This window comes from Haliotis cracherodii, unplaced genomic scaffold, assembly GCF_022045235.1.
Source record: "Haliotis cracherodii isolate W230 unplaced genomic scaffold, xgHalCrac1.p SCAF_15, whole genome shotgun sequence".
NCBI classification, from domain to species: domain Eukaryota; kingdom Metazoa; phylum Mollusca; class Gastropoda; order Lepetellida; family Haliotidae; genus Haliotis; species Haliotis cracherodii.
In genome coordinates this window covers 20901920-20916807 of record NW_027266270.1, presented here as the reverse complement: position 1 = coordinate 20916807, position 14888 = coordinate 20901920, and the positions used below count along the sequence as shown (strand labels likewise).

The following is a 14888-nucleotide window of genomic DNA, read 5'->3' as shown; positions in this document are numbered from 1 at the left end:
AAGTCTGGACCAGACAATCATACTCAGTCTATATACAGAAACCGTGAAGTTTTAGGTTGGGGTGACATCATACCACCGCCTTCAATGTCTTTGCCGACGGGATCGGGTGGTCAGGCTCGCTGACTTGGTTGATGCATACCATCGATCCCAATTGCGTGAACCGATGCTCATGATGTCAATCACTGGATTGTCTGGTCCAGACTCGATTATTTAAAAACCGCAGTCATGTAGCCGGAAGATTACTGAGTGCGGCGTAAAACAACAAACCAATCAGTTACCATCATTTCCTGCACTGATGTAAACTGACACATGCCAAGATTTTACTACCGCTTTGCTCAGATAATAGTTATTCAGTTTGCATACATATGGGCATGTGTTACTCCTCCCAACCTGGGCTTGAAGTGTTTCACCATTTCTGATATCATGACAATGGCCAGCTAAATGACGGCTTCCTTTAAACAATCGAGTCAAACAAACCAGTGGTTGATGTAACGAGAAACGTATTGGGCATGATGACATGCAATCTAACAAGTTCAGTAGTCTGAACACCTGATACAATGCGTCGCGATCGCCTCGTAGGGCAAGCATATGCGGCTGGGGACATGCTTGTATTATGACCAGGAATTATCATGACGTTAATGTGTGTACGAACTAATATAACGAGATGGAACTGATCACTTGATGTTTTATCATAACAAGGTGATGCTATTTATATGACTGACGACCCGTTAAGATCCGTGGTAGAATAGGTCTTCATAGGCCCCTGTTTGCTGTAAAAGACGATTATGCTTGTCGTAAAAGTTTTCATAGGCCCCTGTTTGCTGTAAAAGACGATTATGCTTGTCGTAAAAGACGACTAACGGGATCACGTTGTCAGGTTAGCTGACTTGATTGATGCATGTTATCGATCCCAATTGCGTGGATCGATGCTCATGATATCAATCACTGGCTTGTCTGGTCCAGACTCGATTATTTACAGACCGCCGTCATATAGCTGGAATATTGCTGAGTGAGGCGTTAAACAACAAGCAAGCAAACTAAACATGACTGACTTAATAAGAGCCACGTATTCATGACCTGTTCCCAGCCTGTTTATTTCTCATTGCTTCGTGTATGTAGCTGACAAATTGCTGAAGCGTCGTAAAATAGTAACTTGGACATATATGCACCTTATGTATGTATTGCTTAATATTTTTTTAATTTGACGTTTACACGATATACGGCTTTCCATTGGACGAGAGGTTGGTCACATGACCGCAAAATTGACGTTCATAAATGTATGAACGACACAATTTGACGGTCATACGTTTTTCACGAGACCGTGTTCTTGAAATGACGTAAACACTGACGGACTACTTCCACATTCCTGGGGAAACCCTTGGGAATTCACTAGCACGAAAACATACATAAACATTATTTCTGATCATTTGGAACCTTTAATCTTGGTCTCAACATTTCAGTATACATTGAGAAACTTGAAGAGAAGAGAGCTTGACTTGCATGATTGTTCACGAAATTCCTCGCTACGGCCCATCCTAATGTACAAACGAAAAAATGCACATCCAAACTATCGTCAGTATCGCCTCGATCTGTGTCTAGGCTGACAGTGACCGTCTCCAGCAATCTACGAATTTACCTTGGTGTCTGTTTGACGCATCTTTCAATAATCGGTCAGTTGATCAATGATGACTAACACATGTAACCGCCATAGGTTCATTAACAACTTCGGAAATCCTAGCTCCCGTCACGTTTATCGTGTCGGCCATTTTGACGTCTTGTACTTGATGTAAATGTATTAAGACCCGCTGTCATTGTGGCTGACTTACTGAGGTAGTTCATTGATATTAATTGATATTATATGAACACATGTGTTGCGTAAGATGTTTCTGAAGAGCAAGTTCTGCATCCATACGCTCCTATCCCCTCTTTTGGGGGGGAACTATTTTATTCCGCGACATAGCTGGTTGTTGTTTGACTGTCAGTGTAAACATGAAGTCACACGTACTAAATAAAATTGTGTTTAGATCTTGGCTTACATCCTTTGAGGTAAGAAATTGGGATAAAAAATTAAAAGAATTGACTTTCACTTTGTGTTGCGTAAGATAGCTCCGACGTTCATACAGTTTGTCCCTCACTCTATGAAGGTTCATACTCCAATGAACTCACACAAAGTGAAAGTCAATTCTTAATTATATTCGAATACAAACTACAAACGGGAAGAATATTCTGTAGTGGAACAGTTCCAAGCCATTTTGATCCAGGGTAAAGAACATCAATCAAGGTCCCTTCACAACAAAGTGGGCACACAACACTGGCTGACGAACCAATGCACACGATCAAACAGGACACGGACTGAAAATCCACGCTGAAGCAGATACAACCTCCAGAATGTGCTGTTGCAGATGGTGAACCCCTCAGCCCCGTCGGCAACATGTTTCTCCCACGGTCTCTGAAATCATACACCACTGTCTGAATACTGCATGGTTATGTTATATATAAAAAAAAAAACATTGAGCAAAAATGACCATCAACTGATTTCCCTTCTCTCTGGGTAGTAACCACAATGCATGGGATTCCACTCTATGTCACTTTGTATTCAAATTTATATATACATTGTACACGTACATTTCCGAATAGGTAACAATTTAAAATCGTTTGCGCATAAAGGAGATGCCACTGCCACATATTCGTCTGACAGATGAGGATCCGGGTTGGAACTGATATTCAGCATACCTTGCTTGTCGAAAGAGGCGACTAACGGGGTCGGGGTCGCTGACTTGGTTGATGCATGTCTTCGTATCCTATTTCTTTAGACCAATGCTCATGTCAATCACTGGATTGTCTAGTCCAGACTCGATTAATTACAGACCGCCGTCAAATAGCTGGAATATGCCTGAGTGCGGCGTTAAACTTTAAACAATCAAAACGTTCATGTATGTTTATATTATGTTTACCATATACATGTACTTATGAATCCATATGTAATATTGAGTCGTAATAAATGTTTGGTGTATTGTTTCAAACACACTTGAGATGTAAGAGACAATCCAGCGATTGATATAATGAGCAACGATCCACGCCGTTGGGTTCGATGCCACGTAATCAACCAAGTCACAGAGCATCACCTTTCGTTAAGATGCCACCATATATGATACTTTGGACCTATGTTATCCTAGAATTCTAAAGGGGGCGGCACTATGTATCCTTGAACATACCAGTTAAGAAAATACAGAATAGGTTTTCTTTAGTTCATTTACCAGTAGTATATTCATTTAGAGTTCACAATCCTTGTCATGTTAGGAAATGTCTAGACACTGTGAAAAAAGGACGTTTAAACTATTGTAGTGCTCCACTTTAGAATAGGTCTACACCATTCGTTAAGATGCCACCATATATGATGCTTTGGACCTATGTTATCCTAGAATTCTAAAGGGGGTGGCACTATGTATCCTTGAACATACCAGTTAAGAAAATACAGAATAGGTTTTCTTTAGTTCATTTACCAGTAGTATATTTATTTAGAGTTCACAATCCTTGTCATGTTAAGAAATGTCTAGACACTGTGAAAAAAGGACGTTTAAACTATTGCAGTGCTCCACTTTAGAATAGGTCTTCAGCAACCCATGCTTGCCGTAAAAGGCGACTAACGGGATCGGGTGGTCAGCCTCGCTGACTTGGTTGATGTATGTCATCGATCCCAATTGCGTGGATCGATGCTCATGATATTAATCACTGGATTGTTTGGTCCAGACTCGTTTATTTACAGACCGACGTCATATAGCTGGACTATTGCTGAGTTCGGCGTTAAACAACAAGCCAACCAACCAACTTTGATAGACCAGTATCAAGGAAACAAGTTACCGTGAGATAACAGGGTATTTTGTGTTGATTATACTGACCGTTAGCTATTAATGTTGACAGTTACATACACTTATTGGAAGACAATAATGTGCAATGATGAATGAGTGACTTATATGGGCAATTCGAAAATTTTACTAAAACTTCCTGCACAAATTCCGCATGAGATGCATGCTATATTCATTCATCGTTTCGTCGCTATGTGGCTGAGTGGGCAGGCTCGCTGACTTGGTTGACACATGTCATCGGTCCCAATTGTGTGGATTGATGCTCATGATATGAAATCACTGGATTGACGCCGCACTCAGCAATATTCCAGCTTATACGACGGTGGTCTGTCAAATGTACGCCACGACTGACAGAAGCCCAACGCAACAACGCCATCGGCCGACTGCAGGAGAATCCTATTCAGCTGTAGCAAAGGTTTTCCACGTTGCACCAAACACCATCACAAGACAGTGGATTCGTTATCAGACACACGGGACAACACGTGACCTTCCCAGATCTGGTCGACTACATATCACTACTAGAGTACAGGACAGTTCCAGCCGACAACGTCATTTTCCTGAAAGAACAACGGTCCTCTCTACAACTTCGGTAAAACCTATGAGTTAGTGAGTGATTATAGTTTTTCGCCGCTTGTAGCAATATTCAAGCAACATCACGGTGGAGGACACCAGAAATGGGCTTTGTACCCACGTAGAGAACCGAACCCGGCCCTCCAGTGTGATGAGCGAACGCTTTAGCCACGCAGCTACCCCACGACCCCTTAGCAATACCAGGTTTGCATAGGATATCAGCCCTACGTTTCGGAACCGTTTAGGCCCTAGACGACCAGTTCGAGGTGTCATTTTGACGGACCTGCGACGTCAATGTTGTCAACGTCACAGTGTATGGCAACAACTGTGATGGAGACAAGTTTGGTTTATTCACCTTTTATGCATCGCCGTGCGGATGGTCGACGTCGTGTTTGCAGGCGTCGCGGGGAACGTTACGCCCTAAGCTGCATACAGGAGGTAGACAGACTTGGATCAAGTTCAAGGGAATGTATCGGCACAACGATACACAAATTAGATTCTTGGGCCACACGTACTTCCCATTATGCAACAAGCGAACATCATTTTCCAACAAGACAACGCCTGACCTAATACGGCAAGACTGATAACAGCCCTTTTCAGGAATCACAACATCAGGGTCCTGTCCCACCAGGTCTCCAGATTGAAACCCAATCAACCACAGAACCTCCGACAGTTGGCATAAGCACTGGAGGCAGAGTGTGTGTGAACATTCACTAGGCCACAATTCGGGATGTGATTGTTTCGATGGGATGACGATGACAGTCACTCTTGAACTCGAATGGTGGCTGTACACGATGTTGAGAACCTTCACCTTGAACATCTACAGTTCCATTTGTATAACAATAACAATGATGTGTGCCAACTTTGAACAAACAATCTGTTGATTATTTATATGGAATATGAAATATACATCTAATATCACGTTTCTATGCTTGCAGGGTATATTTATCATCCATATCCGAATATAACAAAGTCGCAGATAGTTCTTATGTCGAGTAATATATATTTTTTTATTCTGTACATAAACATTTTGGCATAAAAAATGAGTGTGAAACCTCTTGTGTTTACTTACATAGTTGCCTGGCCAAGGCAGCATGCACGCCGTTTCCCTTCCCTTCATCCATAATGTCCCAGAATATATTGGACAACCAGTTAGCGTGACAAGGTCCTTGTCTACGTTCTCCTTTATTTTTGGTAGAAAATTAAACATTTCAACACCATAATCTGAAAAATTATCTTTAGAAGCGATGGAGCTTTCTCGGATATCACAGGTCTTATCTGTTACAATAATAAACCAGATATATTCAATGGATGCTTTGCCTGCTGGAGCTATGGCTCTAAACCTGAACGTACGCCCCAGTGACATTAGAATCTGACGTTTATCCTCAGGGTACACTACCGTCAAGCTGCCATCAACCGTCGTCTTCCTTTGTATTCCATAATAGCCACAGTTGTTGATAATGACTGTCAATAAAATTTTATCGGTAGATGTAATAATGTGTATGTTGTCAGGAATCAATTTCCTGAGAAAAACCTGTCCTTTCTCCAGTTTATACGTTTTCCCGCTTACATTGATGGAGTTGTTATCACTGATGCTTACAGCCTTTATTTGATATGTGTCGGGTAGATCTGGAAACGGTGGCAACACATACATAGATCCCAGAGCTGTGATTGGTGGCATCTGTTCTACTATGTTGTCTTTGCCATCATAGTGTTGGTAGTAATCAACCTCAGTGTAGTCAGATCCAGAGTAGACTGCAACGGGTTTTGTAGCTGTCACATACGTTCCTGACAGATCTACTGAGCACTGTAGCTGCAGAGTATCATATGTTTGAAGGGTGATTTCTAATGTGTCTTCTGACTGGTAGTTAACATTGTTAAAGTTTACCTTGCCTTGTGCAATCTGGAAGTTGACAGTTACATCCGTATCATCTTCAGTGGCGACAATCATGAATAGGCAAACATTTGATTCACAGAGAGTGACAACTGTGTATTCTGTACCAAGCTGCGACACCGGTAGAGCTAGAAACGCGCCGATAGAATTAGAGGCTGTGTTGAATCCTTGCACATAGATCTCCTGGTCACTGGTTACATGTATGCCAAGGCTGTGTTTAGACGTAAAGAGCTGACTAGCCTCCTCTGGAAGAGCAAATGTTAGGAAGTCCTTGACAACTTTAGTTGTGAGCGGTATGACATCCCGAGCTCTTGGTGTAGATATGTTAACTGTTATCAGATCATCGTTGTCGTTGATGATTGTGAGAACCGGTGCTGATCTGTGGTTTCTGTGTTCGCAGAAAGCTAAGATAAACTCTGTTCCTGAGAACCGTATGCTTCTTGTACCTGGTGAAAAATCATTTAGATATGAATGCCAAGAAGACAAAGTAACAGATGACTTTGGTTTGGTTTGTTGTTTTACGCCGCACTTAGCAATGTTCCAGCTATGTGACGGCGGTCTGTAATTAATCGAGTCTGAACCAGACTATCCAGTGATTTACATCATGAGCATCGATCCACGCAATACAGATCGATGACATGCATCAACCAAGTCAGCGAGCCTGACCACCCGCTTCCGTTGGCAAAGACATTGACGGCGGTAGCATGATGTCACCTCAACCTAAAACTTCACGGTTTCTTTATATAGACTGAGTATGATTGATTTTGTTACCTTCACAATTCATTATTTGAATTAAGGGGAATAAGATAAACTGATGTAAATTGGATGACACAAACAGTCTGTGTAATGCTGGCCTGTAAATAATGAAGGTTGGTGCAGACAATCCAGTGATTGACAGACCTCAACTACTACTACAATCATAAAATCGAAATCTATTCTGAACATTCGTTCATTTCAGGGTATTTCTTAGCATTTTGTTCTTACCCAACGGCATCAGCATGGCGACAGTCAGGAGGAGAGTAAACATCTGCACAGACGATTTCTTTAACCGTCATGGAAAACAATCTTAAAAGGAAGAGTATAAAATATGTAATCTCCATAGTGATCATGCTAAACGTTACTTCATGAATAGCTGGAATTTTGTTGAGTGCGGCGTTAAACAACAAACAAACGAGCAAAACAAAGCTTGAAACAGTGAACCAATAGCCATAATTGTATTAAATATGATTTAAGTACCTTTGCAGAAATAGTCTCCTCTACCAATACTTGAATCGTCACTGCAAACTATTAGCAGAAGGTTTTTTGTTCTCCTTTTGCTTAAAAGACGTTTGCTTGTGTAAGATTGGATTTTGGGTGGTATCAATGGCATTTGTATTGTTCCTGTGGGAAATGCAACGTACATTATTATTTAGAATCGTTTATTCAATCTAGGGTGTCCTCCAATTTATCTTTGTTTGGCGTATTGTATGTTCCTGAACTTTGTATCTGACAACTGGGGACTGACATTGTGACGTTCAGTCAAGATAAAATTTCAGAAAAACATCTTTCATCATATCCCTTCCTGATAATCAGTAGATACATCTGTCAGTGGTATTTGAGCAGTGTAAATAATTGATACTATACTACCCTGGCATCTGGAGGATCTGTGTATATTGAAATATTATCACTACTTGTGTCTCTGCTGTCGTCAATGACATTTACATGGAAAATTTGAAAATTTATGTTAGTCTCGATAGTATATTTTTCATTACGTCCCACCTCATCAGCTTACGCACTCCCCAGCACATAAAATGAATAATACACATATTAATGGTGTTTCAGAATCATGTAAGCCCACACACTTTTCAATAATTGTAACCCGTGGAGATCCGTTGTAGAATAGGTCTTAAGCAACCCATGTCTGCCTTTAACTCTCTTGGTGCCACGGAACCATATATGGTCCCTCACTTTCCACACCCGCATAGTGCCATAGGACCATATATGGTCCCGAGAAAATGCCCTTTTGAAACTGTGAATTTAGATATCAAACACTGAGTGCACAAAATTAACATTATAACCACCATCACCCCAATCACCTCAGCTTTAACATCGTGCAACTCATACTTTATACAATGCTACGGATTACGAAATATGTCGAGATTAGTAAAATGGCTACCGCGCTCGGCCTTTCTCTGCCAAATTTGAACACCCAGTAAATGGCGGTGAATTTTGATTACGAGTCATGTTATGTGGGTCTGTCCTTCCAACGATTGTGAACTCCGGACGAGTCATTCGTGGATCTTGGATGCCGGAACAAATCAAAAATATATTTTGAAAAAGAAAAAACAAAATTTAACCAGTTGTACTACCATACCCTTCTTGGAGATAGGTACTGCGCTATGCACAACATATGTGCTATTTTTTTTAATGTCATCAGTTTTGTTATAATTCCGAACAATTGTAAGATATTGTTGAAACCGTGTTCAAAATGTTGTATATAAATACCTAACAATGAATCAACCATACATCACATGCAACATGGGATCATTTACACGAGAATCACCATGACAAATGTATAAAATATTGAAAGTTTTTATCTGATGTAAATTAAGGAATCATTTTAATATCCTGTACTTAATTGATGATGATTAAAATTTAATGAACTGTAAAAATTTGTCAATTTCTTGACAGGTGATTTTTCACCTGTCAAAAGGTTAACAAATCAATTACTTTCAGAAATATTTTAAGACTGGGGGAAATCAGGTTTTGACATCATAACAGTCTTGTTACTAGTATATTATTTATGAGCAATTAACACATACATCTAAATCACGAGGAAATATGCTAATGAACTAGTTAATCATTTTTTCACATTCTTTCAGACACTGGTTGACATGGTATATAACCAGTATTTCTGGGAGCGTTGGACATTGGCACTAGTCCTGTAAGTCCTTGCCAAACTGCCCAATAGTTGAGGCATCATAAGGACTAGTATACATTTGCCGTTCTTAAGGGTTTTACTATTGTTCTTAAAAAGACTAGTGGACTAAACATGATACTTTTTACTGCTGTCTTGTAACCTAAATTCATATTTTTACACAAACAGATAGGTGTAATGATTTTGTTTTAAATATTTGTGTATGATGACAATTCCACATGGAAAGCTAATTTATTTCGAACATGTAACGTTCATTTGTTGTTGTCCATTAACAAATGCAATAATTAATTACTGATGGTCAAGGGGGGATAACTCTTCATTTTTAAATAAATCAATAGCAGTTGTTAACCATAACTTATATATTAAATAACGATTGAATTATGAAAATTCAGAAACATTTTGCAGTAGGATGGCATGAACAATAAATCTGAATAATAAATGCATCTCGGAAATATACTAAATCAGATAAATATAATCTTCAACACCGACTTAAATCTACATCGTGTTATATATATATATATTACAGATTTACAGACACATTTTTTACCTAACACTCAATGACGTTTTGAAATTATTCCAAACATAGTTTATTTACATTGCCTATGTCTTGACTGGTCTTCTGCGCGGTACTGCGCGGTCTTCTGGTCGGCGGTACTCAACTGTGCAAACCGATAAAGATAACCGGTGGAGGGTATCAGAACTAAACCCATGATGCTCGATCAGTGGTAGTTTTTCTCAACCATCTGCAGGAGGTATCAATTAAATGTCTATATCATTTGAGAGCAAGACACGAGTTGGACACGGGAACAAGTTGACAAGCGATCGGCAAGTGAAATTTAGAAGTCAATGCTGAAACGAATGTCTGTCGAAAAGTAATCCAAACGCGTGATTATTATTCAGATATCTTTTTGTTTACAATTATTGATTGCATGACAAGTCAAATAAGTACGGCAATTGTTAAATTTTGCATAAAGGCAAAATGCCTAATTACCGACGACCGTGCCTTTCAATCGTTCGTGTCGTCCCGATTATCTCCGTGTTTCGGTTTTCCAATCATGCCCATAAAGCCCAGTGCACATGCGGTCCGCACTTTTCAATCCAAAGAGACGGGGAACGTGTCAGAGAGGGCCGTATCCAAAGTTAGTCAGCTGAGGGAGCCGGCCAGTGACACAACTAAGCGTTCTGGTTCAGACTCTGAGTTGGAGAGGGAAAAGGAAAGTCTACTCGCTGAAGAGAAACGCCTGACTAGATCCCGAAGAATACAATGTCTCCAAGCTGAAATAAAGGAGCTCCGTACTTCAGTGGAAGGCTTAATGCTCAGGAAACCGGCAAGTTTGAGACCCAGGGTCCCAAGGGAAACAGTTTCGACAAGAGAGGTCAACTCGGACGCAGAAATTCAACATGTCACCTTTGACCAACTTAGGGACATGGAGGACTTAACCTTAAAGGTCACCACATAGATGAAGTCTATGGGACTAGAGCTTTCTGACAGCGACGGAAATGAAATACTGGAGTGTTTCGAGATGTAGGCAGTCAGGTCAGTCAGGTATTAATGCCAGATCCGCTCAGTCTGTCATAGCGCCGCAGATACGGCCTAACACGTACCGTCCTACAGCTCGTGTATGCTGCTCGTGTGGTTAGGTTTAAGGACTTAGACTTTAGACTGCTTGTGGCGGGAGAAATAGAAATTAGGAAGAACAATTCTACAACACCTACTGAGAAGCGCGGACGCTTGGACTTGTTACAAAAATTGCTTATTACAGAGATATGTACGAATGGCCCGCCATTCTTGATTTTTCCGCGGCATGGCTCCTCAAGATAGAATTGGGTAAACAATTGTGGTTTGACGAGTCAAGCCTTTTAGAAACACTGCTGTTGGCTCGATTTGTTATTCGGAATCAACATAGGGAGTCTTAAATCGTCAAACGCTGGTTCAATGGGCAGAAACTATCTAAGCAGACCTGATCCTCCAGCTGATACTAACGTGGCTTGGTACTGCTCACTCTATCAACGAAATAAATGGCCTCAGCACGCCACTCACAACCATCAGAGGCCAGCTGAGACTCTTACAGCACATATGTGCTTCTTTTTACCAAACGGATAGAGCCCAAAATAAACACCCCCAATGCTCTCCGATATGTCCACATCTGCCCAAACCACCTGATGGAGGGGGAGGGGAGATAAGACATTGTGACTAGATAACGAAGCACCCCTACCCCAGCATTTTAAGAAAATGAGACGGGGTAGCTCGTGTCCATCAATAGCCATCTTCATAGCCCAGCAATACAGTATAGTTAAAAAAAAAAATTCAAATCTGAACATTGATTATCTTGCTCTCTGAGCTGAAAGATTTTCCGGACCAAGATGTGGTCAAATATCTGGTTGGTTGGTTTGTTGTTTTACGCCGCACTCAGCAATATTCTGGAATTTGGCTGGCTTATAGTGTTTAATGGTAACGTCACTCACAAGCAAATCGCCCAACCATACAGGTGCAACACATTTCCAATCTCAAATACAATCATATATCAACCGGGAAATTGGGGAAGGTGCTATCGTGCGCCCCACTGCAGACAATCCATTCAATTCCACTATCGCTCTCTCTCCTCTCAACTCTGTCCCCAAAAGAGACTATGGAAAGAAGGGTTATTCTGGATTTAAGTTGCCCCGAGGGTTCTGGTGTGAACAGTGGTATCCCTAAGGACTCCTACCGAGGCCGAACTTGCCGTCTTCAGTATCCATCAGTCGATGATCTGGTTGAATTGGTAAAAATCAAAGGTAGATCATGTCTCCTCTTTAAACGTGAGTTAAAGAGAGCTTCCCGTCAGATACCAATTGATCCGGGTTACATTAAATGGCTTGGTTTTCTTTGGCAGGATCACATGTCCTTTGACAGGGTGCTGACCATGGGGCTACGTTCTGCTGTCTCTATTTGCCAGAGAGTAACAAATGCTGTAAACCATATTTAGCAGAGTGAAGGGGTTAGTGCAGTTAACTGTCTGAATGACTTCGGGGGAGCAGATACCCTGCAGGAGGCATGGAACAGCTTTACCAAGCTTGGACAGGGTTTGAAGGACTGTGGGGTCAAGTCTTGTCCACCATCTTCAAGAATGTTATTTTTAGGCATTTTATTTGACACAAGTCACTTTTCTCTTGAAATAAATAAGGCTATACTTATAGAATGCAAAGAATTCTTCAGCAGCTGGATGAAGAGCAGCTATCAAGGAAATACAATTTACAATACAATTTGCAGGACAAAGCCCGAGTCTGTGCGGCAATGCTGAGCAATATCCCCTCCCGTTATGATGCTAGGATTGGCTGGTGTGTTTTTTTCATCAAAGTTTCCCTTTCAAGATATCAGTGTCCAGGCCTGTTGATCCTGCCACTAATTGGCCTTACCATTATAGTTTACCTTTCATCTCCCTTTTGCCTTCAAAATAATTCACGACATGCGCGCAAAGCACACTCCCTTCCCCCTCGTGGTGTTTGGGGTTTAGCATATTTTGGGGTTGAAATTTTTACAAAAACCTATAAAGCAATAAAAACTTTGAGGGTTCTTGCCTTCTTAATACAAAAACGTTGGGGGCTCCTTGCCTTCTTACTACCTCCGTTTAGTCTCTTGGTTGTATGTTTCGTCTGCGTTTCGCTGCCTACGGCTTGGCGGCTTACCATAATATGCTCCATAGTATGAACAGTCATATCCTATCTGCAAATTTTCCGTTCCAAATTCAGTTTAGCGCGGTAAAATCTACAGGTAACCTAGCTCTACATTGAAAACACAGTATGATTATCTACTACAATTATCGCGGAAGATTTGTTGTCACCAGCCATCTTAGTTCAAGCTCACTCTGGACATATTACAACCAAGTGATTGTGCAGCAACTGGAACTGGGTAGTTGATCTGTAAATTCGGATTAGGTAAGGTTATTTTTCAAAAGGAGTCTCCGTTAGTTGTTGTTTCTGTACATGCAGATGGTCAAATGATTAAATGTATCGTATTATTTAGTAGTGGCGGGGTTTAGAATGGCAGTTTACCGGTCATTTTTACTGAGCGTCAGTGTTGATAATAATATTTGATACACGGGCCATGATGTATTTTGAGGTTAAGGAGGTCCATTTTTTCCATATTATTATTTTATGGATACAAAGGGTAGTTTTCAAGGGCTAACAGTATGTGTTTGACCAGATTTCTGTCTGACGGCGTTTTGTGGCCGTCATATTACGTTCGGGTTTAGATCATAAGCGTATAGGCCTCTATTTAACCACTGACAGTTATCGCAATTTCTTCAGTGTTATTTCTGAAGACATCAGTGTTATTTCTGAAGACATTACTATTCAAAGTTTAATGTAGATCTACACTTACTAATCTACTGGCTTTATTTATTGTGAAACAATGTCGCTCATTTCAGTCCATGGGAAAGGTTGAGTAGATTGGTTATACAGCGAAAAGGGAATCAAAACAATGGAAGTATTTAAGGATCGACTAGCTGTAGAGTTCTAGTTATCGCCTGAGCCTAAAGCGCTCAACAACGTTATTAAATTGTATTTTCGGGAAGAGACAGAAACATGCTTGTTGTTTCCGAATAGGCCTACTAAACACTGATTGAACTAGCCGAAGTAAAACGAGTCTCTCGTCGCCCTATAACGGGGTGTTTGCGGTGTGGTCCTCGGTGGTGGTGATAAGCTAGTCGATAATCAAAAGTTAGATATTACAATATATTATCAATGAGTTGGTCATCGTTTGTTCATTATTAAGGTGAGAAAGGTGTAGCTAATGTGCACCAATGGAAAATACAATGGAATTGATAGCAAGTTAGCAATCATATTCGTTCGGTTTTCGATCTCCATATGTTGCCATGTAGGATACCATATTGACAATGATAGGCATAGGCAACGATATTGATCTGTATTATGTTCAATAAATGTAGTAGCAAATAAATTGCATATGATACTTGGTTCTCTGAAACATTCGGACAATGTGAGAGAAAAGAAATTGTGATAAAAATCTGAACGAGTCTGGTTACTACGTGGTCGGTCATCTGTAGTGTTGGTGGTCTGGTTACGTTCCTGGAGCCTGTATGTGGTCCTTACGTGGACTCGAAATGCATTGGCTACTTGCCGGCGGTTTGTCCAACTTGCAATCGTCCAAGGGCTTGGTGTCTTGTCAATCTTGGCATGTGGTAGCAATTCAATAACGATTGACTGTTTTCCGATCTGGGTGGATTTTTATAGGGCAAGAAATGGGGGAACGCATGTGCATTTCATTTTGCGCGGAATTCACGTGCTTCGGGTTACCATGGCCGTTGCCGTGAGGCGTTTGGGCGATTGGTTTTATTGTCATCTGCTTTGTTTTTTTATCATCAAATTTCATTTTTTCCGGATAAGGTAATGTTAAATTTTAGAAACTTTGACAAAAACAACCAAGATATTTAAATGACAACTTTTCATGCAATGTTACTTGGGGTGACGTTTTTTTGCGGTTCTGTATATTTCAAATACCTACTCGAGATTTATTAAGTTGTTTCTTTTTCAGAGAAGTGGATAAATACAACACCAAAGAAAGACGATTCTGGCATACAATAATTTCGAAAAGTGTGTAAATTTTTAATTAATTAATTTTTTTGAAATATCCACATCAAAATGA

The 14888-nt window shown here is 40.5% G+C and overlaps 1 protein-coding gene across 1 annotated transcript; it reads right to left on the bottom strand.

Annotated features, from left to right (window-relative positions):
• Positions 1-2287: 2287 nt before the first annotated feature.
• On the bottom strand, positions 2288-7357 carry LOC139461580 (uncharacterized). Its single transcript, XM_071243059.1, has 3 exons — positions 7315-7357; positions 6007-6776; positions 2288-2449 (listed from the first exon to the last, which is right to left on the bottom strand). The coding sequence occupies exons 1-3, from the start codon at positions 7355-7357 to the stop codon at positions 2288-2290; spliced, it is 975 nt and encodes a 324-aa protein (XP_071099160.1).
• Between the last annotated feature and the right edge of the window lie 7531 nt (positions 7358-14888).